At 38.5% G+C, this 23,668-nt stretch overlaps 1 protein-coding gene across 1 annotated transcript in view; it reads right to left on the bottom strand.

Moving 5' to 3' along the window:
* The window catches only part of SCGN (secretagogin, EF-hand calcium binding protein), a 49,947-nt gene that overhangs the window by 4,280 nt on the left and 21,999 nt on the right, over nucleotides 1-23,668 (bottom strand). Inside the window, exons 7-10 of the mRNA XM_025382958.1 lie at nucleotides 15,405-15,460; nucleotides 7,892-7,937; nucleotides 7,578-7,637; nucleotides 5,990-6,058 (exon numbers count right to left, since the gene is read on the bottom strand). Of these exons, the coding sequence (XP_025238743.1) occupies nucleotides 5,990-6,058; nucleotides 7,578-7,637; nucleotides 7,892-7,937; nucleotides 15,405-15,460 (231 nt within the window). The remainder of the gene's footprint in view (nucleotides 1-5,989; nucleotides 6,059-7,577; nucleotides 7,638-7,891; nucleotides 7,938-15,404; nucleotides 15,461-23,668) is intronic.

The raw sequence follows: 23,668 nt of genomic DNA, 5'->3' as shown, positions 1-23,668 counted from the left end.
ATATTCTGACCACTAGAGGAACTGAATTAGAGTTTCACTGATGGTAAGTGCATTTTATTGTAATCCACTTAAAATAATTCTCTATCAATCAAAATATTTAATTAACCAGAAACTTATTCTCTAACCATGCAAAATTACAACATGTTTTCGGTCTCCAGTTTACTATTTATTGGCCACAGTGGTGTTTTAAAACATTGAGGCGACAGGCACAAGTTAAGATATTATTGCTTTAGATATCTGTTCAGGTCTCTACCAACAAGCCTCAGCTTGTTTACAAATTATCACCTGCCATTGCTTTTTAAAATGAAAATAAGAAATTACATTGGTGTTCCTTTAGGATCACTTTACTAGGCAAATGGAAATGTCTGCTCAGATACTGGGAAGTCTCCTAGCAGTGTTGTAATTTGAGAAGCTCCAGGAAGAACCTCTTCAATCTTCCAACTTTCTTCCCATCACTAGTTCCCACCACCCCAGACATTCTTTTGTTAGATATTCACTCTTTGGGATTACATTTTCTTCTCCTTGCCACCTATCCTCTCTTTTCAGTTTTTCATCACTCAAGAGATGGCAGCACTTTAAGTCCCTAACTTAATAGTGTGAAAACATATACTATATATACCAGAATGCTATCTTCCTTGATAGACAAAGCTAGGTCAAAATGAAGTCATCATCAACTTTCTGGGTAGTGAGGGGAAGAAAAGTCAGGTTGGAGGAAAGGACATTGAAGAACGAAATGGGAAAACACACCTGCTCTTTCTTCAGATGTTTGCTAAAACTTGACAATGGATCCCAGGAATTTTAAAGCATGCAAACCACTTGATTTAGTAATTTTATTCCTGGGACGAGGCCAAATATAGAGAAAGATTTTTGCACAAAGATATTATTGCATTATTGTTTTGAATCACAGACATGGGACACCATCTAAAGTATTAGTAATAGGGGAATGTTTAAGTAAATTATGATCTAACCACAGGTGAAATATTATGTGGTTACTGAATGACCATTACTATTATTCTATAATAGGCTATATATAGTATACTCTATATTACATATAATATACTATTATATTGTAATGTCTATTATTCACTATAATCTCAACCATATGAAAACATACATAGGAGAGAAGTCAGTTCACAGTCAGTCTGTTAGAACATAGAAGTTATGCTTCTGTTTTTTCTGGTTTCTGTTTTCTGATTTCTCTATGACACATGTATCATTTTTACAATTTAAAAGTGAAAAGAAACATGTTTGCGAAGGGCTAGCTCTTTAGAGAGGCACATGTTAGATTCAATCCTTTATTGACTCTATCAATAACAAGAGGTATTGTCCCCTCTTACCAACCATTTTCCTGTCAATAGCAGAGAAAAAGCAAATGGGGTGTCCATCAAGGAAAAGAAAGAACTTTAGGGAAGCCTGTGGGCAGGAACTCCCATCACTTCCAGGCAGCCAATTTATTTGGCTTCCGATGTTACCATTCACATTTATACCTTCTCTTGGGAGATCTTGAATTTCTTGCCATTCTACTTTCTAATTTAAGTTGTGGATTTTTGTGTTGATTTTTATGCTGCTCTGAGTGAGCTACGGATTGTTAAAAAGTCTTGTAGGCCAGGCAGAGTGGCTCACGCCTGTAATACCAGCACTTTGGGAGGCTGAGGTGGGCAGATCACTTGAGGTCAGGAATTTGAGACAAGTCTGGACAACATGGTGAAACACCATCTCTACTAAAATTATGAAAATTAGCTGGGTGTGGTGGCGTGCACCTGTGATTCCCAGATATTCAGGAGGCTGAGGCAGGAGAATCACATGAACCCAGGAGGTGGAGGTTGCAGTGAGCCAAGATCACACCATTGCACTCCAGCCTGGACAACAGAGTGAGATTCCATCTCAAAAACAAACAAACAAAAATCTTGTACAGAAGTTATTGTGCATATGATTAACAATATTGTATACTTGGAAATTTGCTATGAGGGTAAATGTTATGTTAAGTGTTCTTGACATAAAAGGAAACAAAACAAAACAAAAAGACAAAAAAAAAGGTGGAGGGGGTGGCTAGAGAAATGTTTGCAGATAATGGATAAGTTTATGTCATTGATCATGATGTGGTTTCATGGATGTATACTTACATCCAAATGCATCAAATTGTATACATTAGGTATATACAGTGCTTTTTTAAGTGTCAATCATATCTCAATACATTTGTTGGAAAAAAAGAAACCGTGTTTATTCCTCAGGGACCTGCTATCTTATCAGATTGACAGAGGAAAGACTTGGGTGCCATTTTTCAGAGCTTGGGGAATGAGGTGTTTTGATAACCAAATAATCTTGTTCATGTAAAGTCAATATATACATCATATATGATTGTCCAAGAATTAAAAGACTATAAGATAAGCTTACTTCAGAGTTATTACTGCAAACACCAAAAACCCTGACCCAGACTTTGTAACTGGGCCACGTTCCTGCTGACCCCATGGTATATGCTCTCTGACACTGTCTTTTAAAATAAATTCCAAATACTGATTTGTTTACTTCTCCCATGGCCCTTTTTTATAAAATGAAAATAAAGAAAAAAGTCACAGGAAAGACTCTGTTTATAAAGCCAAGAAATGTGAAATTCAACTACTGGTCATCCTTTGACTACAGCATACAAATTATATGGTGAGTATTTTTAAAGAAACCTAGAAGACTAAGGAAGGTCCAGTAAAGACTAGGAAAGACACAGTAAGTGTATGCACCTTCAATTATCGGAGGAGAACATTAATAATGAACTACTGTGTACATATGTTTTAGCTCAACAAATCATCTGGAGAATCCCAATAAATTCCTTCTGAATTACTGACCACAGTCTGACTAGGTCCCTAGGAACTAGCTCTGTCTCAGATTGGCCTGATGCTTACACTGAGAGGTGCCTTTGTGCTGCCCCAGCAGCTCCACAGAAACAGAGAGGCAAAAAGGGGCAAGGATCTTCACCTTCCCATAGAGGTGATATAAATCCATTGAAGAATGAGGCTGATCTCTGCTTCCAACTAATTTTTTGCATGGTCTAGTATTTTTCCCATCTCTTTCATTTTCTCTGGAAAAAATGTCTTGTCTGCTACATTGTTGGTTTGGATTTTCCTCCTACTGGCCTTTGGAAACCATTGCCAAACTCAATGACAACTGAAAGGCAGAGTTATTGAAGATTATTAAGATTATCCAGATTCAAAAATCATGATTTTTTTACGAAGGGATCCAGTAAAATTACACTGATTACAGATATCTGGGCTTTCTCTTAGAAAAATCATATGGAAATAGCAAGTATCATAGTCACTAAAGTTATGACAGTTATATCACTTTCCAGATCAATATGTGGTAAAGCCAATGTTTTCTGTTTTTAATAATAATTTATTACCATGGTATTAATTAGTGAAGTAGCACAATATTAATTGCCTTATTCAGATTTTCCTTCTGTAATCTTCATGGCAACTTTATGGAAGTAGGATCTATGACAATTTCCATCTTCCAGATGAGAAAACTGAGGTTTGGAGATGCAAAACAACTTGCCCAAGGTCTCATGGCAGGGAGTGGTAAAATCAGGCCTGGAACCCCGGGGGTCAGCCTAGAATCTGAATTCTTAGCTTGAATTCTCGTCAGCTTCTTAACTTTTACTTGCCTTTATTTTCAACATTTTTCTATAGTATGCAGAGATAATTTTATAATCAGAAAGGAAGCAAAAATGTTCAAGCTATGCATACTAAAATATGTTAGTTAATTGCCATCTGACATACCTATCTTTTAGAAGTTTTCTTTTGTACTGGCTTTTTTTACATTATTGTTTTGGACAGGAATATCCAGTAGAATGGCATAGCCATGCATTGAGCTGCTGATTCCTTTTATGAAATTCTCTTTCAATAACTATTCTCAAGCTAGAAATGTACTCCAAATATTACACCAGCTTTGTTCTAAGAAAATAACAAAGACTATTACTTTTGGGAATCATTCGATATCCCAGGGTCTGTGATCAGTGTTTATGTTATTTCTAGTCAGCACACAACCTTGGGACGTAAATATTGTGCCCATATAACAGATGAGAAGACAAGTATCAGAGAGATTGAGTAACTTGCCCACAGATATACAGTTCATAAATGGCTGATCTGGAATTAAAGCTCAGATCTGTCACAGTCCAAAGCACTGTCTCCCATTTTACACTGCCTCATCTACAAAAAAAATTCCAGTTCTTTTCATAGCGATGGAAAAGAGAAAGAAGGGAGAAGAACTAAAATGAGGTTACCAAAGAGGAAGAGCAGCAGCCACCCCCAACCAAGGCAGCCCCTCTGGAAACCACTGCTTCAAATTCTGTAAATCAGATGTATTCTGATTCAAGCAGAGCCTAATCCCTCAGCCCAGCCCAGCTGCCTCCCACAGCCTGGCGAAGACGTGGGATGCCGCAAAACTGTTTTCAGCAACAAATGACACCTCTGACCTGAGAAAAAATTGTTTCCCACAAGTTTGAGACTAAAGAAAAGGGGGAGCAAAGAAGAAGGGAGGTTGATTTGGTTAATGACTGATTACTCACTGTGACTGTGCATCCACACTCACAGCTGGGCTGTGTGTGTGGGCCATGGAAGAGCAGAAGGCCAGAACCTCTGTGGAGGGTGGTGGGGTAGAGTGCAGTAAGGTTCCAAAGCCCCCAGGCTCTACACTCAGGCAGTCACTGCCCTTGGATCCAATGCATAAGAGACCAGGCAGCTCTCAAAAAACTGTCCCATTCATTCTCTCAAAAGCAAATTAAAACTCTAGTTCAGCAAATGCTGCCATGCAACTTTAATATTCCTATAGATAACTGCTCAGTTTCTATTACAGAAGCCATTCTGGCATTAAATAGATAATGGGTGAAATGGGATTTTCCTCTAGCAATCAATATAAAAAGCAATATCACACCAATACCCATCAATTATTCTGGCTGTGCAAATGCCTGTAAAATCTCCAACAGGAGCAACAAGAGAACGAGGAAAAGAAGAGGCAAGGGACCCGTTGGGATGAGAACAACAAAAGAAGGGAGTCACAGAAGACGTCTCATCAGGCTAATTAGACGTCAGAGAGGGTTTTATCCATGCCTGCTCTATCACAGTACACAAACTTTCTGGAGATTCATGCAAAAATTGATATCTGGACATTTTTCAGCTGCAAGGCTCCATAGTGTTAATCGGATTTTCAAAGAAGTCTGGAACTCCACAAACAGTTCATAATTGCTACTCTAATTTTTTGCCATCTGGGCTGACCAGAAAAGAATCATTGTGTTCTGAACAAACCTCAAAAACTCCCTGAGGATACAAGACTACTAAATTCATTGTCTACACAATCCCATGGAAATGGAAGAATTGGAAATGATCTGCTGAACTGGATCATGTAGCTGGTCAATACAGTTCAACAGGACCTCAAAGGAAATTTTTTAAACATTGTCTATCCTACATAAAACAGCTGTGTGATATAAATATAATCTAAATTTCATCCGCCCCAACCTCAGCAATGTCTTAACCCATAAACAACCATCTTAGGCTAGGTATTAGATAAGCCTCTTAGTAAAAAAAAAATAATAAATATATATATATATATATATGTATAAAATTCTGAAGATCAGTTTTATTACATGAAATTCAATTAAATGTTTTAGTTATTCTAATAACCAAGTCTAAAGGGAAAAGGGACTTTCTGTAACCAAAAAATAGAACAGAAAGATATTCAGTGGCACTGCGGTCCTTCGGTAAAATAGCTGGCCTTTAAATGATGGTAAAAAGATACCTGTATGATAACTTCAAGTAATTTAAACTACAATCTTAAGAAAGTGAGGGAGGTTTGTTGGGTTTTATAGCAATTCAAAGGTTATTAAATAAACTGCATCTCTAGATTTTATCTTTGACATTAACCTTCAGTCTCACTGATTCCCATACATAAACAATGGAATCAATCAAAATGACAACCGCAGTTCATAATAAGAAGAACCTGCACTCACCTGGACAAGCTCCATCATGTCTTTGACAAACCCATCCACTTCTGGACCTTCTAGGGCTCCCGTTTTACTCTGAAAAGGAAAAGATCCAATTGCCTAAAAATCATTTTCTTAAGCCAAAAAGCAAAGGAATAAATTAGATAAATAAACCGTATCAGTATTCTTGTGTGGCCGCAAATAGATTTAGAAGTGGCATGTTCCAATTTATGTTCTCCATGCAGGACGTGAATGTTCCACATGAATTAAAATAACTCGTTGAAAACTGCTCCATGTAACCAAATGAGAAGTCATACTTTTGAGTTCCTCGGCTTTTGTAGATTGCAGTCATATGTCATATATTGACTTTATTTGCTTCCTGGGTCCTAGGCTTCAGTTTAGATAAATGTTAATTGTACATAATATTAATCCTTTGAGGTATAGGTTGAAACTTTTTTATCTTGCCCTATAATTTGGCAATGATATGGTGATTATTAAAATATTTATTTTAAATCCAGGAAGACTACATTGAATGAACATGTTAGAATTATCATTTGTTCTGTACATGAGACCCTTTATTCCCATTTTATAACACATGCAAATATGAACATCTATAAAATACAATACATATTAAAGTATTTGTTTATTCTCTAAAGTTCCACTATAATAACTCATCTGCTCTCTTTGTGATTTCTTAATCCTGAGCCTTTCACATATCATTTTAAAAATTCCATTCCCTAGTGTATTTACCAAACACTTACATAGTACTTATCAGGCACTCTCATAAAAGCTTTCTAAACCTGAATTCATTTAATTCTCATAACATCCCCAGAAGGTAGGTATTATTATCCTTATCACCCCAATTTTACGAATAAGGAAAACAAAGCACAGGGAGGCTAAGGAACCTGCCCAAGGTCCCATAGGTAATAAGCCATGATTCAAACCTAGGTAATTGGTCACAGAAGTCACATGTTTAGCCACCTCTATGCTAGACTGCCTCTCCCAGGTGATGCTGTTTTCTGCTCAGAACATGACACATAATTATCTAGTCTGATTAGTTTCAGGGAAACATCCTTATAATCTTTCCCAACTTTTTTCTGCTTTTCTACTTTTCTTCCTTCTTACATCATACTATCATGTCCTTAGGAAATTTAATCTCTTTGCCATACTTTGTACTTATAATTTTTATTTTCTCCCCTTTTCATCAAATAATTGGTTCTACAAGAAAAATAGTTTTTATGATAAATAGGTATGACTTGTCCTCTATTTCTTTGGGTTGAATACTGGGTTGGGGGGTTGTATGTTTTTATGCATGATATTATAAATGAACTCTTAGTCCTACAAGAAGGAGAAAACTTGTAGTTTGGGTCCGAGGAGCCAAAAATAAAGTTATCTTTTTTTTTCTTTTCTCAACCATGTGTACTCCTTTGGCTCTTTTTACTCTATTCTCAGAAGGTCTATAGAGAAGTTGAGGGTACCTTGACCTAGAAACACACAGATGGGATTGGTATTCATCATGTAAGTTTAGGGTCTGTTGGGTAAGATGGTTCCACGTAGGGGCTAAACAAGTTTCCTACTCAAAGATGGCCAGCACAATATAAAGAGGCACACTTACAACATCATAGTGGGCAAAGATTTTCTCAAAGTCCCTTTTCCTTTCTTCAGTAGAACAAGCCTGTGTAAGGAAAAAACATTATGTCAGTCCAGCAATGTGACAATTCAGCTGTACAATTCTTCCAGAGTCCTGGACAACTTTTGTAAACTTTGAGTCAATGACCTTTAAGATCCCTTGATTCCACACTGAGCCTTGTCTGTTTCTAAATAATTTATAAAGTAGAGCAAATAGATGCCTTCCCTTCTTCTTTCCTGCTCAAATCCGTAGAGAAACAGCAATGACATAAACCCATCTATAGAAATGTCACTACTTACATCCATTTTAAATTGGAGAAGGAAGTTTTCCTGAAGAGCCAGGATCCTAAATTTAAAAAAAAAAAAAAAAAAAAAAAAAAATCCACATAAGGATCGTTCAGCTCTCAGTTATATGAAAATTTATAGCCCTGGTGTGTGGAAAGTACAGACAATTTCCTGCAGAACAGAATAGGTACTTGAAAGACAGAACTTCTTACATCACAAAAACAGAGAAATTAATTGGGAAAAACTCGTAGAGATTAGTAGTCACCACAGACTTTTAAAAGTTCATCTCGGTGGAAAATGCACAGTATGGCCTTCTGGAAATTCTCTCCTCCATAAAGCAATGAGAAAACTGGAAAAAATAGTCAAAATAATTTTCCCAGAGCTCTGGAAAACAAAGTCTTGCAGCAATCTGGGGAATGTTTACTCTGAAAAAAAACAGCTAAATCTTTTTTTGTTTTTTTTGTTTTTTTTTTTTTTGAGACGGAGTCTCGCTCTGTCGCCCAGACTGGAGTGCAGTGGCGCGATCTTGGCTCACTGCAAGCTCCGCCTCCCGGGTTCACGCCATTCTCCTGCCTCAGCCTCCTAAGTAGCTGGGACTACAGGCACCCACCACCGCGCCCGCCTAATTTTTTGTATTTTTAGTAGAGACGGGGTTTCACCGTGGTCTCGATCTCCTGACTTTGTGATCCGCCCGCCTCAGCCTCCCAAAGTGCTGGGATTACAGGCGTGAGCCACCACGTTTTAAGACAGAGTCTCACTCTGTTGTCCAGGTTGGAATGCAATGGTGCGATCTCGCCTCACTGCAAGCTCAGCCTCCTGGGTTCACGCCATTCTCCTGCCTCAGCCTCCGGAGTGGCTGGGACTACAGGTGCCCGCTACCAGGCCCGGCTAATTTTTTTGCATTTTTAGTAGAGATGGGGTTTCACCGTGTTAGCCAGGATGGTCTCGATCTCCTGACCTCGTGATCCTCCCGCCTTGGCCTCCCAAAGTGCTGGGATTACAGGCGTGAGCCACCGCACCCGGCCCCCAAAATAGCTGAATCTTGGTTAGAACAATGACTGTAGCATTTAACTTGCCCTAATACATACACAGAGCCCGTTAGCAAGAGAGTGGGCGACTTACTGGTCCAAGACATTTTAGAAAATCTCTGTCCAATCATGAACTGACCATTGAACTAACCTAGCAGAGACTTCAGTGGACACACCTGACAAAGAATATAGACTTCATAGAATTAGTTCAGAAAAGTCACCAAATAAATAACAACAAAAATCATCAATACACCAAAAACATGACCTATAAGAAATACTAGAGGGAGTCCTTCAGGCTGAAATTAAAGGACACTAGACAATAACGTAAATCCACATGAAAAAATAAAGAGCACCAGAAGCAGTAAATATATAACCCAATATAAAATACGGCATAAATGTATTTTTTTGTGTGTAACTTTTTTGCTATCTGATTTAAATTACAATTTCATAAAACAATAACTAAAAATCTATGTTGTTGAGCACACGATATATAAGGATATAATTTTAACAACAGAAAGGAGGAGAAAGGCATTTGAACTATACAGAAGTAAAATTTGGGGTATAATATTGAAATTAAGTTGTTACTAATCCACAATTCGATTTGATCTAAATTAAAATGTTAATTGTAATCTAGCAGACAACCGCTAAGAAAATAACTCAAAAAAATAGCAAAAGAAAAATAAGGGAATTAAAATAATACATTTGAAAATGTCTGTTTAACGTGCAGGAAGCGGTAATGGAAGAATAGAGGAATTTTTAAAACTTAAGACAAAGAGAAAACAAATAGCAAATATAAATCCTACCTTCTCAGTAATCACGTTAAATATACACATATTAAATACTCCATTAAAAGCACAGATTGGCAGAATAGAAAGAAGTAAAACTATCTCTTTATAGATGATACAATCTTGTATATATAAAATCCTAAGGAATCCAACAAAAAACTACTAGAGCTAATAAACAAATCCAGCACACTGGCAGAATGCAAGATTAATATAAAAAATTCAATGACATTTCTATACATTAACAATGGCCAGTCCAAAAGTGGAATTTGGAATACTAATCCTTTTATGATAGTATCAAAAAGAATAAAATATTTAAAAAATTTAATGAAAGAGGTTCAATTTGTAGACTGAAAACTACAAAACCTTGTTAAAACAAATTAAAGACTTAAGTAAATGAAAAAACATCCCACGTTCATACATTGGGAGACTTAATATTTTTAAGGAGACAATGCTCCTCAAATTGATCTGCAAGTTCAAAACAATCCTCATCAAAATCTGAATTGGCTTTTTTGCAGAAATTGACAATCTGGTCCTAAAATTCATGTGAATATGCAAATGAACCAGGATAGCCAAAACAATCTTGAAAAAGAGGAACAAAGTTTGAGGACTCACATTTTTTGTTTCAAAATTTGCCTACAAATCTACAGAATCAAGGTAGTGTGTATTGGCATAATGACAGACATGTAGATAAATGGAAAAGAATTGAGAGTACAGAAATAAACCCATACATATGGTCAATTGATTTTCAGAAAGGGTGCCAAGACCATTCAGTAAGGAAAAATATTCAAGAAATGGTGTTGGGACAAGTAGATATCTACATGCAAAATAATTAAATTGTGCCCCCACCTTACACCATATTAAACAATTAACATGAAATGGATTTACATAAAACAGAAACTTTATAATTTATATAACTCTTAGAAGGAAACAAAGGGGTAAATCTTCATGAGCTTGGATTTTGGCAGTGGCTTCCTAGATATGATATCTAAAACACAAACAACCAAAAACATTAGACAAATTGGACTTCATGAGAATTAAAAACATTTGTGCTTCAAAGGACATCATCAAGAAAATGAAAACACAACTCTCAAAATGGAAAAAAGTTTTTGCTGATTATACATCTGAGAAATGTCTAGTAAACAGAATATACATAGAACTCTTACAGTTCAATAACAAAAGGACAAATCACCCAATTTTCTAATTGCACAAAGGATCTGAACAGACATTTCTCCAAAGAAGACATACAAATGGCCAATAATACATAAAAAATATTCAAAATGCAAATCACAATGAGATACTACTTCACACCCACTAGATGTGAAGTAGTATCTTCTTTTTTATGATTAAAAAAGATGCAAACAATAACAAGTACTAATTAGAATATGGAGAAATTAAAATCCTGATACATTGTTGGTGGGAATGTAAAATGGTGCAGCCACTTTAGAAAACATTTTGGCAGTTCCTCAGAAAATTAAATGTAAAATTACTATATGAACCAAAAGTTCTGCTTCTTAATATATAACCAAGAGAATCACAAACACATATTTAACCCAAAACATGTAGCAACATTATTCATAATCTCTAAAAAGTGAAAATAACTCAAATGAACATCAACTGATGAATGGACAAAATGTGATATGTACATACACGGGACTATTACTCAGCCATAAAAAGGGATAAAGTTACAACATGGATGAACCTTGAAAACATTACTCCAAGTGAAATAGCCAGATAGGAAAGGCACATATTGTATGATTCCATTTATATGAAATGCCCAGAATAGGTAAGTCGATAGAAAGAGAAAGTAGATTGGTGGTTGCCAGGGTCTTGTGGGAGGAGGAAGAGGGGAGTGACTGCTAATGGGTACTGGGTATCCTTCTGGCATAATGAAATGTTCTAACATTAGATACTGGTGATGACTGGACTTTATGAATATATTAAAATCTACCAAATTGTATACTTTAAAAGGGTAAATTTTATGGTACTTAAATTATATCTCAATTTTAAAATAATCTTGTTTTTGTTTTAGAAAGCAAATATGTCTGTCTTTTCTGTATAATTATAATTATACTTTAATAGGATACAGTCAGTTTCAATAGATTCAACATTAGATTCATGTTGTATTCATAGTCTTGAGGATATATAGAAAAAGTAGAAAAAATGTAATACAACTATGTGGAAAATCTTTCCTCCTCCAAATGCTCAGAATAGAGGGAATTAATTTGAGCCAATTAGAAGATAGAATATCCTGGAAGTCTGCAAGGAATATTGTTCTTACTATTTGCTGGCCCCGGGCAGCCTAAATCATGCTGCCAGTCACAGCACATATACTTGGGAGGTGCTTTTATGTAGAGGAATTGAGCTGCATTTCAGAGCTGAAAGTAGAGAGAGAAAATTCCTATCTGCAAATGTTTTAAGGCCTCTTTGTTGTTGTATTAGTTTCCTAGTGCTGCTGTGACACACTGCCACAAACATAGTGGCTTCAAATGACCATAATCATTTACAGCACTTGCAGCTGAAGTCTGAAATTGATCTCACTGGGCAAAATTCAAGCTCTCAACAGGGCCACATTCCTTCTGGAGGCTCAGGGAGAATCCCTTCCCTTGCCTTTTTTCGGGTTCTAGAGACTGCCTACATTCTTTAGCCTCTTCTTCCACTTTAAAGCCAGCAACGAGCATTTTCAAATCTCTCTGTGACTCTGACCTTCTGACTCCCTCTTCCATATTTAAAGGATCTTTGTTATTACATTGGGCCCAATGTGGATAATCCAGAATAATCTCTATTTTAAAGTCTGTTGATTAGCAAACTTAATTATATCTGCAACTTTAATTCATTCTTGCCTTGTAACATGAAATAGTCACCAGTTTGGGTATTAGGACGTGGACACCTTTTTTTTTTTTTTTTTTTGAGATGGAATCTCGCTTAGTCACCTAGCTAGAGTACTGTGATGCAATCTTGGCTCACTGCAACCTCTTCTTCCTGAGTTCAAGCGAATCTCCTGCCTGAGCCTCCTGAAGAGCTGGGACTACAGGCATGCACCACCACGCCGGGCTAATAATTTTTTTTTTTTTTTTTTTTTGTATTTTTAGTAGAGACAGGGTTTCACTATGTTAGCCAGGCTGGTCTCGAACTCTGACCTCAAGTGATGCACCTGCCTTGGCCTCCCACAGTGCTGGGTTTACAAGTGTGAGCCACCGCACTCAGCCTAAGATGTGGACATCTTTATTCTGCTTACCACAGTTCTCATTTTCAAATTCCATATCAAACTGGTTTTGAAATACACTTGGCACCCCATATCTGTGGGTTCTTCAGGGCCAACTGTGGGACTTGAGCATCCGAGGATTTGGGTATCTGGTATCTGCGGAGGTTCTGGAACCAATCCCCAGAGGATACTTAGGGAAGACTGTACTAACTGATTTTGCTGCCTTGCATCTTTGTTCAGTGCTACTGTAACTCCATCAATTCACAACTACTCATTGAATCCCCCTCATTGCACAACACTCCACCAAGTGAGAAGTTATTCAAGGGGTTAAGGCATAGTCCCCGCCCTACCAGCAGGACCACAGCAAACCCGCCTCTACAGAGTGTTTGGACATATGCAGAAGGCCCTATTAGTTATCACAGTGATAGAGGGGGCACAACTAGCATTTTGTGCATAGGGCCAGGGATATTAGGTTTCTGGCATTACATGGAAATTTCCACAGAATGAAGAATTGTCCCATGTCTCACTTGAATTTCAAATGTCCAGGGGGGCAATCATGTCTGTAAAAATCCTGCTTTTAATTATTTGTGCTTGGAACTGAATTCTTATTTGCATAAAAACTCAAGGTTTGCATAATTTACTACTTACATAAATTTTCCACATGGTAGATGAATTATGTTGAGAGATGAATGTATTTTGTCTCATTTGGAACTCTGTCAATACTTATTTATTATTTCATGAAATCATATCAACAGCACCTGACTTACCAAAGTGCCACAATTGTATCAGTTAGCATCTCAGCTGCCCCATTTATAATTCTACACAGGTGAAAGCATGTGTCACTTCATTATATCTTCACTATGATTGTATGCAAGCACTTATACACTAAAATGTGCGTTATTGTATAATTAACTGCTTTCCTTTTATTTCGCCTTTATAAGTTACAGTCTGTGCATGATGTTAGTTATTTTAGCATTGTATACATAGGTAGGTCATATTGGATATGGACTAAGAGGGCAGAGAGCAGTCGCTCTGAGCCCTTTATTAACCCCAGCCTCTCAGGGCACACAGGGCTCCTCAACTCTCACTACTCTGAGGTGTGCACAACTGAATCAGCGCATGGATGAATAGATGCTTTTGGTGAAGGGAACCACGAGATTGCAAGCTTTTGTTTTCATCTAGATTGTCATCTATTGAATGAATTCTTTGGTTGCTTTGGGATTGGCTCTCTCACATAGCTCTCTGACCTCTACTTGAGAGGAACCCTGCCTCTATTGACCAAGAGAACCAGATGGGATCCAGGGAGCAGAGGCAAGATGCCTTCTGTGCCAGGCCTGATGGAGAAACACTTTTGTCCCTCTTTGGCTGGTCCCTCAGTGACTCTTCTATATCAATGTGGCCAAAATTAGAACGAAGGTCCTAAAAAAAGTAGCCAAGGAGGACACACAGGCTGCCTCGCAATTCCTATGAGGCACAGATAGAAGGCCATTTAGTCTACTGAGGTCAACATCCTGGCTGTTACTGAGGAGATATTCTTCCTGGTGAGTCCCCTTTCACAGATATCAAAACCTGGCTGAGGTAGCTGCCAAGAAAGGGGATAGCTGGTATGGGATTTGGTGATTCTGGGCTCAGGTTAATGTCCACTAAGAGATGAAACCAACATCTTCTTGTGACTTTGTCGAGTTACCTCCTCATCATTAAAAATTTGCCTCAGTCCTTGGAATTCCTCCCTCCCAGCTATACTTGCTACTGCACTGCAGCCTGTAACTGCTGCGCCATTTACAATTACCATCAAGCGCTGCCCTGAAGTACCTGGTATTATATATAGCTGCTCCCCTATAACGGGTGTATCTGTGTATTCCAGATCCAATTTCAACTCTGACTATTTGCTCAGAATGTCTTTCTCTTTTTTGTAGACAACTCCATGCTGTTTGGGATCAGCTGGACTTAACAAAACATACTGACACACCAATCACATGCCACAACACCAGACTCTCAAGACAACATTTTTATGGACACAGAGCCACTTCTGCTTTTATCCTGTCCTCCTCCACTTCTAGCCTTCAGGCACTTGGTGCCTCCCTGAGGATACACCAACACTTCAAGACCACAGAGTGCATCTGGCGTCTGGCTCAGTAGTCCTGTGTCCTGAAATAACTGCTCAACGTTCCCAGAGCCAGTGAATGGGATTTGGGACATTTTTGTCATGAAGTCACAAGGTGAGACTATAAATGTCTTGCCTTTAAGGGTAGGGGGATTTTCCCATGACCCATCCATAAAATTTGTGAAAATGTTATGCGCTGTACATTTTGGAGAGACGAACTTTTATTATCTTCACGAAGGAATCTGTTACCCTAAAAGATTTAGAATCACTCAGCTTATTTGGTAAGATGTGCCTATTCTTTTAGACTCCAGGTGAGGCTTGATCTCCAGTCTCAAAAGGAAATATATGATGTCATCAGGCCCCTAGGAAGGTATTTCTGAATGTATGATATCATTTCCGTGTAACTCACCTTGCTAAGTCATTTAGATCCAACCGACCATCTTTATTTCTGTCAAAAATCTTCATCTGAAATGCAGAAGGGAAAATGGTTGTACTTGTAACAGGAATTAATTCTGAAAGTTATTAAAACACTGTACTATTTTGCTCTTCTGATTACATATTTGCCTAAATTGGCTGAGGAGCCCACTTGCCTGGGGGAAAATTAGTATTGGTCACAGAAGGAATTGCATGTCAGCCTCTCTGTTAGGATGAGTCATAGGAACCAAACCTCCTAAATCTCAGTGGCTTAACACAACACAGGTTTATTTTTCACTCATGTTATATGAGAATCAAGGGTTAGCTGGCAGGTCTACTTCATGTTGTCTATACTCTGGTGACATGGAATGACAAAGTAGTGACCATCTGGCCACATTCCTGATTGTCATTGCAGAAAGAAAGAATAGTAAATAATTTACTTATTAAAATTGTATTCTCCAAAGCAGATCCCTGGCCACACCCACCTTCAAAGGGACAGAATAATAAAATCCTACCATGTGAGGAAAACTACTTATTTGGAGGATAGCAGCAACAACTACCAGTCTCTGACAGGCAAAACAGATAAAAATCTTTTATAAAGATTACAAGCTTGAAATGTGGGTTCTTTGTTTGAGTCAAGGTTTTCTGAAATTATTTTATAGCCCTCATTTAGCATATCAGCCACCAAGGAGGGCTTGGAGGGCTCATATCATAGGGTACTGTCATAGGGTATAGGAAAAACCTCATGTTTCCATGAAGGCAAAAGGTGTTGACGCTGAACCTTTCCTTTCATAGAGAGACTTAGCATTGTCCAAAGAAGTTGTTTACATTATTAGATCAGACTAAACTTTAAACAATATAGGACTAAAAGTTAAAAATTTCTGCACTAACCACAAATTAGAAACACAAGATTGGTTTGGGCAAAATAGACGAGATAGATTTCTTTGCACATCTGAGTTGAAATGTGAGTGAATTTTGTGACTTTACAACATTTTAATGCTACAGAATATCTCTAAACATATCCATATAAGGAGGCTGCACAGGGAAAAAGAGGGAGCGAGATAATCTGAAAATATATACAACAGATTTTTGCTTTAAAAGATACATTAGTCCCCCATCCTTCCTCTCTCTGCAAATACAGTTTTTTTAAATATTTAAAATGAATTTGAAAACCCATTATCCCTATTTTGGCACCAAAAATGTGTATTACAGAATTAAAACACAGGTTATATTTTTATACATTTGGACATATTACATGTCCAATTATGTCCCTTAAACATAAACACTATACAGAATCCAGTAAAAAGTCTGATGGGGATACACTTTGCTAGAAGATGAGCCATGAGTTATTTTCTGTGACACTTTCATTATGAGAGGTTCTATCTTAATAGAAAGCTAGGTCAGCTTGAGCTTTAAGCAAGTAACAACTCACCTTGAAAGACGTGGGCCTAAGTCCATTGCTGTGCAAACTTACTCCAAGAGAAAACAATCCCGTGCTCGAAATTGGCCTAGGATGAACTAAACATCAGTGTGCTAAATTATGCTTCTACCTATCAGAAAATTGGCTATGGCTCAAATAAGAATGAGAATCAGGAAAAAAATCATTTGCCTAATTTTTCCATCTCTGAGTGTATACCAGTGAGAATGAATGGCACACATATTCCACTGTATCTGCTCGTCTACTTTCTTGGGGCCTCTGTAGCTCTAAGTTCAAATATTAATGATGAGGGAATCTTGAAGCATGCCTGTAGCAGCAGACTAGAAATCAAATCCTGTGTGACATTAAGACATTATGCTTCTTTGCAAGCATAACCTTTAGTGAATTTTTGAATGCTTGGCATATTTGTTTGAGACATAATGGCTTCTTAATTTTTAAACTATAATAAAGACCATTTATGAGGGCTCAATACTTTATATGTTATTACATTTAATTATCACAACATCCTTATAAGGTCAAAAAAAATCTGCATGTAACAAATAAGGAAACTGATATTTAGAAAGATTGAAGTAGGTTGTTTAAGAAGCAAGATTTTAATCTAAGCATATCTGTCACCAGAGCTCTTTCCATAAAACCAGGCTCTTAGCTCTATAAAGTCTGGGTATCTCATCCTGAATTTGATTTGCTTCATGTTTGGTTATGAAGTAAAACATCTGGTGCAGGCCGGGCGCAGTGGCTCACGCCTGTAATCCCAGCACTTTGGGAGGCCGAGGAGGGCGGATCACAGGGTCAGGAGATCGAAACCATCCTGGCTAACATGATGAAACCCTGTCTCTACTAAAAATACAAAAAAATTAGCCAGGCGTGGTGGCAGGCGCCTATAGTCCCAGCTGCTGGGGAGGCTGAGGCAGGAGAATGGTGTGAACCCGGGAGGCGAGCTTGCAGTGAGCCAAGATCACGTCACTGCACTACTCTAGCCTGAGAAACAGAGGGAGATGCCATCTCAAAAAAAAAAAAAATCTGGTGCCATAGAGCATACCAGAGATGTGGTATTTACCTTTTCTAATTGCCTCTTTTTAGAAAAAGACTATGTGGATTTCCCTCCAACTCAGTAGTCTGAATTTCCTCTAAAGAAATAGAAACTTCATGATAGTTGAGTCAACTCTAAGACTGCCAATTTTCACTTCACTGGACTCACGCTTATATAGTTCATTTCTATCTATTTTCTCTACCTTTGACTATAAACCAAGAGATATAAGCCTAGTGCCTGACAACTGCTCCAGGCAGTAGTGGCAGGTTGGTCACAGCCTGAGTTCCATGAGCAAGTGCCCCTGCCAGCCCTCAACCCACAACCCAGCTCCCCTTCAATCTCCTGCACACACACCCCTTCCCACTGGGCTCCATGCCCTGAAGCTGCACGGGTGCTCATTTACCCTGGCTGGAATGATGATGAAGTATTCCCAGGCCAGAACAGGCTCCAGAATTTCTGAAACCAAATGTTCACTGCCTTGTGACATTGGTGCTCAAATTCCTATAGCAAACATGTTCTGACCAAAAACATAGAATATGAGGAGGTGACCCCTGCCCAGAAGCTCCTCTCCCAGTGACTCCTGACCAAGACCAATGGGATGTCCTGCTAGACTGAGTGGCTATTTGTTGCCAATGATGCTCACCCAGTGTCCATCCTGGAGGACTCTACCGGGCACCCACAGAATCAGAAGTGACCACCTTCACCTGTAGCATCAACCATGCCAAGCTGATGGTGGTGGAGGAACGATGTATTTACTGTGTGAACTCTGAGAACTGCACTAGTCCGAAATCCTCAGGGAAGCCTGGGTGTTCTCTAGCTTATCTAGTATCTCCAGAGCTATCCAGGAACTTGGTCATGCTCTTTTCAAAAACAACATGATTGTAACTGTGAAGAGTTTTCAATATATCTTGGCCAAGCTGCCAGATGATGCACCTTCCAAAACACCTGCTGGGACAGCAAAGGAAGCCAAAGGGAAGGCAAAGGAGACAGCACTGACAGCTGTGGAGAAGGCCAAGGACCTAGCGAGCAAGGCAACCACTGAAATGCAATAACAGCAACAGTGCATGTAGCCAGCCTGGGCCCTGCCCACCACCGCCACAGCACCCCTGATGACCTGGTTCAAATCCCTCTGCCCTTTTCCAATTTACTTCCAGCCCTACCTACTGCTTGGGTTGTGGGTTGAGGGTGGGTGTCATGTTGACATCTACAGAACACCAGGCATACCCATATCTGAGCCAGTCCTGCTTATTTCCCCACTGGGCAGCTGAGGTCAGAAGCACAGAGAGGTGTGGTGACTTGCACAGGATCACAGACGGGATGCAGATAAATTGGTAATAAATGCTAGACTGCAGACTCCATGAGGGCAGGGATCTTTGTTTTGTTTTGTGATATGCCCCCAAGTACTTGGCACATATCTAGTACATAATAGGCAGTCAATAATTATTTATTGAATTTTTTAAAAAAGAAAATAAATATAGGCCTTATTTTTTCCTCCCTCTTTATCCTAATTCACTCCAGGAGGGCTGTGGCAGTTGACGATGGCAGCGGTAGGGGGCATGCCTTCCATTCTGAAGAGCAATCGCTGAAAGGTGGAGAAGAGCCCTTCATCACTCTTCTTACCTCTACCACTGCTTTTCCAAGACTTGCACTCATACTCCATCCAAACATTTTTGAGAATTAGCTACCTGAAAGGTGCTATCAAGGCTCCTAGAAATGGAACACAATGTCTTAATAACAAATGCCTTAAAATTCTAAGTGTGGTAGTTCCCATTCTCTGGCAAGAGACTCCTCAGGGACTTTGGAGTTACTCAGAATTCTCCTTAGATTGAATAATCTTTTAGTTTTTCAAACCTTTGTAGGTGCAGTAGCGATTGTAAAATGCAAAATCACTTAAAATCATTACTGGGTAACTTCCTGTCAATAGATTCAAAAGTACAACTACTGTCAAACAGTAGATTCAAAGTACAACTACTGTCATGTGGTGGGAGAGGAAGTCTGTGACTTTTTAAAACAATTCTTAATGAAGAATTTTAGCATAATGCCTGCCCATGGTGAAAAACATGCAAATAATTGAGCAGAGTCAAGAGTGTGAGTCCCTCCCTTGCCTGTTTTAGTGGTAACTACCATTCACAGAGTCTTATAGATCCTTCCAGAAACTTTTTAAGCATACAAGTATATGTGTATATATGTACACACACATATATCACATCTATCTAGTTTTTTGATGAATGGACCATATGCAATATACTATTTTGCAGCTTCCTTTTTTTTATTTAATAAATTATTGGAAAAATCATTCTTTAGCAGTTCTTTTTTTCTTTTTTTTTTTTTTCTTTTTCTTTTTTTTTTTTTTTGAGATGGAGTCTTGCTCTGTCGCCCAGGCGATCTTGGCTCACTGCAAGCTCCGCCTCCCAGGTTCATGCCATTCTCCTGCCTCAGCCTCCTGAGTAGCTGGGACTACAGGTGCCCACCACCACGCCTGGCTAATTTTTTGTATTTTTAGGAGAGACAGGGTTTCACCGAGTTAGCCAGGATGGTCTTGATCTCCTGACCTTGTGATCTGCCCGCCTCAGCCTCCCAAAGTGCTGGGATTACAGGCGCGAGCCACTGCACCCGGCCAGCAGTTCTTTTTTAAAAAAACTTTAAAGGAGATCCTCATTCCTGCCTGGAAATTATTGCCATATGCTATTCCAAAAAAGATTTAGAACCCCCTCCCATATTATCAATTGAGAATTATTTGTCAGGTAATTACTATGTCTAATAACATTCTACACACTATGGGACATCCCAAACAATTATTAAGATGGTACATGATTTTAGGAGTATACAATTGTAATTGAAGAGTGAAAAAGAAATATCTGAAATATACGTTAACTAATAAGATTCAACATTATCTCCTTAACCCTGAGAAAAAGAGACAGAGCAATGTGACAGGATATTGGAGGAGACTGAGGAAGGAGATAAGAATTCAGGTAAGTTCTGAAGGAGGGATAGGATTTGGAAATGAGGCAGAGAGAAGAGAGGAAGACATTATAGACTAGCAAATGTAAGAACAAAGGCACCGAGATAGAAATTCACATGATAGCAATAGGTTAGCCATAGAGAGTCACCAGGGAGGACGAGGGCTGTTCTGGGAGTGGAGGAGAGAAGTTAGAGTGGGAGAGAGAATGGGACCAGATGATGCAAGAGCTTGAAAGCCATAAATAGGAGTTTAAACTTTTGTAGATCCATGCACAGGCGACTGACATCATTCATTCATTTATTCATGCGTTCATTCATTTAACAAATATTTATGGAGTGCCTACTATGTGTCAGACACTGTTCTATTTACTGAACAGACAAAGATTCATGCTGTCATGGAGCTGATTTGGAAAGAGGAGATGGAAGAGGGGAAGGAAAATATGACAGATAAGTAAAATACTGACTGCTTTACATATGTAACGTGAAATATACATGTTACCTATGTTAAATGCTCTGTAGGAAAAATTAAGTAGCATATAGAATAGCAAGTTGGGGGGTACAATTTTAAATAGAATGGAAATGGAAAGCCTCAATTAAAAGGTGGCTTTTTCATAAAGACCTGAAAGAGATGAAAGTAAATCAAATGCATACCAGGGTTAAAAATATATTGGCAGGGATATGGCAAGTGCAAAGCACCTGTGGCAGCACATACATGCATGTCAGAGTAACCAAAAGTATGACAGGCAATAGTGTGGCAAGACTAGCACTGGGGAGGAGATAAAAGGAGATAAGATGGGAAAGGTGATGACTTGGGGTGTGAGCAGGTGGTGTAAGAACTTTGGCTTTTTCTCAGAGACAGAGCCTTTGGAGGTTTTTGATATGAAAAATGACATAATCTGACTCATAGTATAACAGGATCACTCTGGCTGCTGTGTTTCATAGAGATGGTAAGAGACAGGAGTGGAAATAGGGGGATTTGCTGGGAAGCATCTTACAATTCAGTTGAGAAATAATCATGGCTTGGAACAGGGTGAGAAATGATCAGATTTAGAATGTAATTTAAATGTGTTCAATAAGATTTGCCAGTTAGATGTGGAGTGATAGAGAAAGAGGCATCAAAGATGGTTTCAAGTGTCATGCCTTGAGCAACTTGAAAGCTTGAGGAAGACCAGTAGTGGAGCAGGTCTTTGGGGAAAGGTCAGAATTTCATTTTGAGACATGTTGAAAATGTATATTAGGCATGCAGTTCAAGTAGAGATACACATTTAAGTGTATCCAAGAAGTTTAGAGAAGTGGTCTGAGTCAGCCATATAAATCAATGGTGGTCAGCCTTTAGCTTGTATTCAAAACCATGAGACTGGTTGAGATTACCGCGAGTGAGAGTGGACATAGAAGAGAAGAGATCTGAGGACTGAGCCCAGACGAGCGTCAGGTTGGCCTGGATCACAGTGATGAATGCCTAGACCCAGAGAAGGAAGCAGATATGAGCTGCTTTAATCCAGGCATGAAATATGAGAGCCAAGACCAGGATCATGGATGGGGACAAGCTTAAACTCATATCATTCTCTTTGTCTGCCATTGTTGTGGGATTTAGGAGGATGAGAGTGACCTCGGGTTGAAACAGAAGAGTATTAAGTGCACTCAGGCCCAGCTGACTCACGTCCAAAAGACTGGGATCGGAATAAAGACAGCACTTGACTTTTACATACACTTTACAAAAGGGGATGGGCTAGCTTGAAGCAAGCTTACAGTGGCGTGAAAGCAGGGATACAGAGGCAGGACAAACTTAGGATTGCACATAACTGTTACCAAGCAACCCAGGTGTCCATTATCTAGGTTTGCCTGGGCACAGGCTTATCTCTTAACCTTCACTATGGTACCCAGGCAGCTGTAGTTCAGGCCTACTCAGGCTTCTTATGACCTTTGTTGTACTTCTTAGATAAAACAGAATACCCGAAGTCACTAGTTATAGAGAACAGGAATCTATAAACTCATTCCATAAAATAAAGGAAAATTTGTTTTTCTTCTCCGTATGTTGAGGGAGTGCTGGGAGAGTCTCCAGAGCACATTAGATAGTATTATCAAGACTTTTCCTGGGTCTGGGCTGTGCTTATTGCTGCCTCTGGGACAAGTCAGCCTAATACAGGAAAACTTATTTCTCTTTCTTTTTATTTTTCTTTAATTTACCACCTCACCATAGTCTCAGATTTAAATGTGTTATTTTATAAAAGTTCAAGTTTCCCGCTCTAATTTAGTATGTGATTTAACATCAGCCAGAAATATTAGCTTACATTTAACAAAAGTAAATATTATCTAAAAATATCCTATCCAGACAGCTAAATCTTTCCTCCTGCCTGGCGTTGGCAGCACCTCTAAATTCAGTACCATAATTTGATTTTAATAATAGGCTGTCTCCTTCCTTGTCCAGAACATTAATTAGGAATCAGGATAAGACAAGATGTGCAGACCTCTGCTTCTCTCTTCTGATTGGTCATTCTGCCTTAACTCACTCATTAGTCATGCTTCAGCCAGTTTTTAAATGTGCCAATCCTTATTCAGATCAATTTGAATTCATTTAATAAGTTACATCTCTTAAGTAAAGCATTTGATGCTAAACCTCAGAACAAAATCTTTAATACAGTATTGCCATGATTATGTCCATTGCTCAATAAAAATCCATTAAAGCAGCAATAACGTGATTTCACGCTTAGTATATCAGAGCTCAGGATGTAGAAGTCGTTTTTTAAAAAGCTAAGTTCCTAAAAGTTAGTACACCCAGAAGTTTCTAGGGAAATGTAAAAAGTCATTTAAAAAATCAACTATCAAGTTC

Source organism: Theropithecus gelada, chromosome 4 (assembly GCF_003255815.1).
Source record: "Theropithecus gelada isolate Dixy chromosome 4, Tgel_1.0, whole genome shotgun sequence".
Taxonomy (NCBI): domain Eukaryota; kingdom Metazoa; phylum Chordata; class Mammalia; order Primates; family Cercopithecidae; genus Theropithecus; species Theropithecus gelada.
Note: the sequence above shows the minus strand (reverse complement) of the source record. Positions and strands in the feature narration are given on the sequence as shown.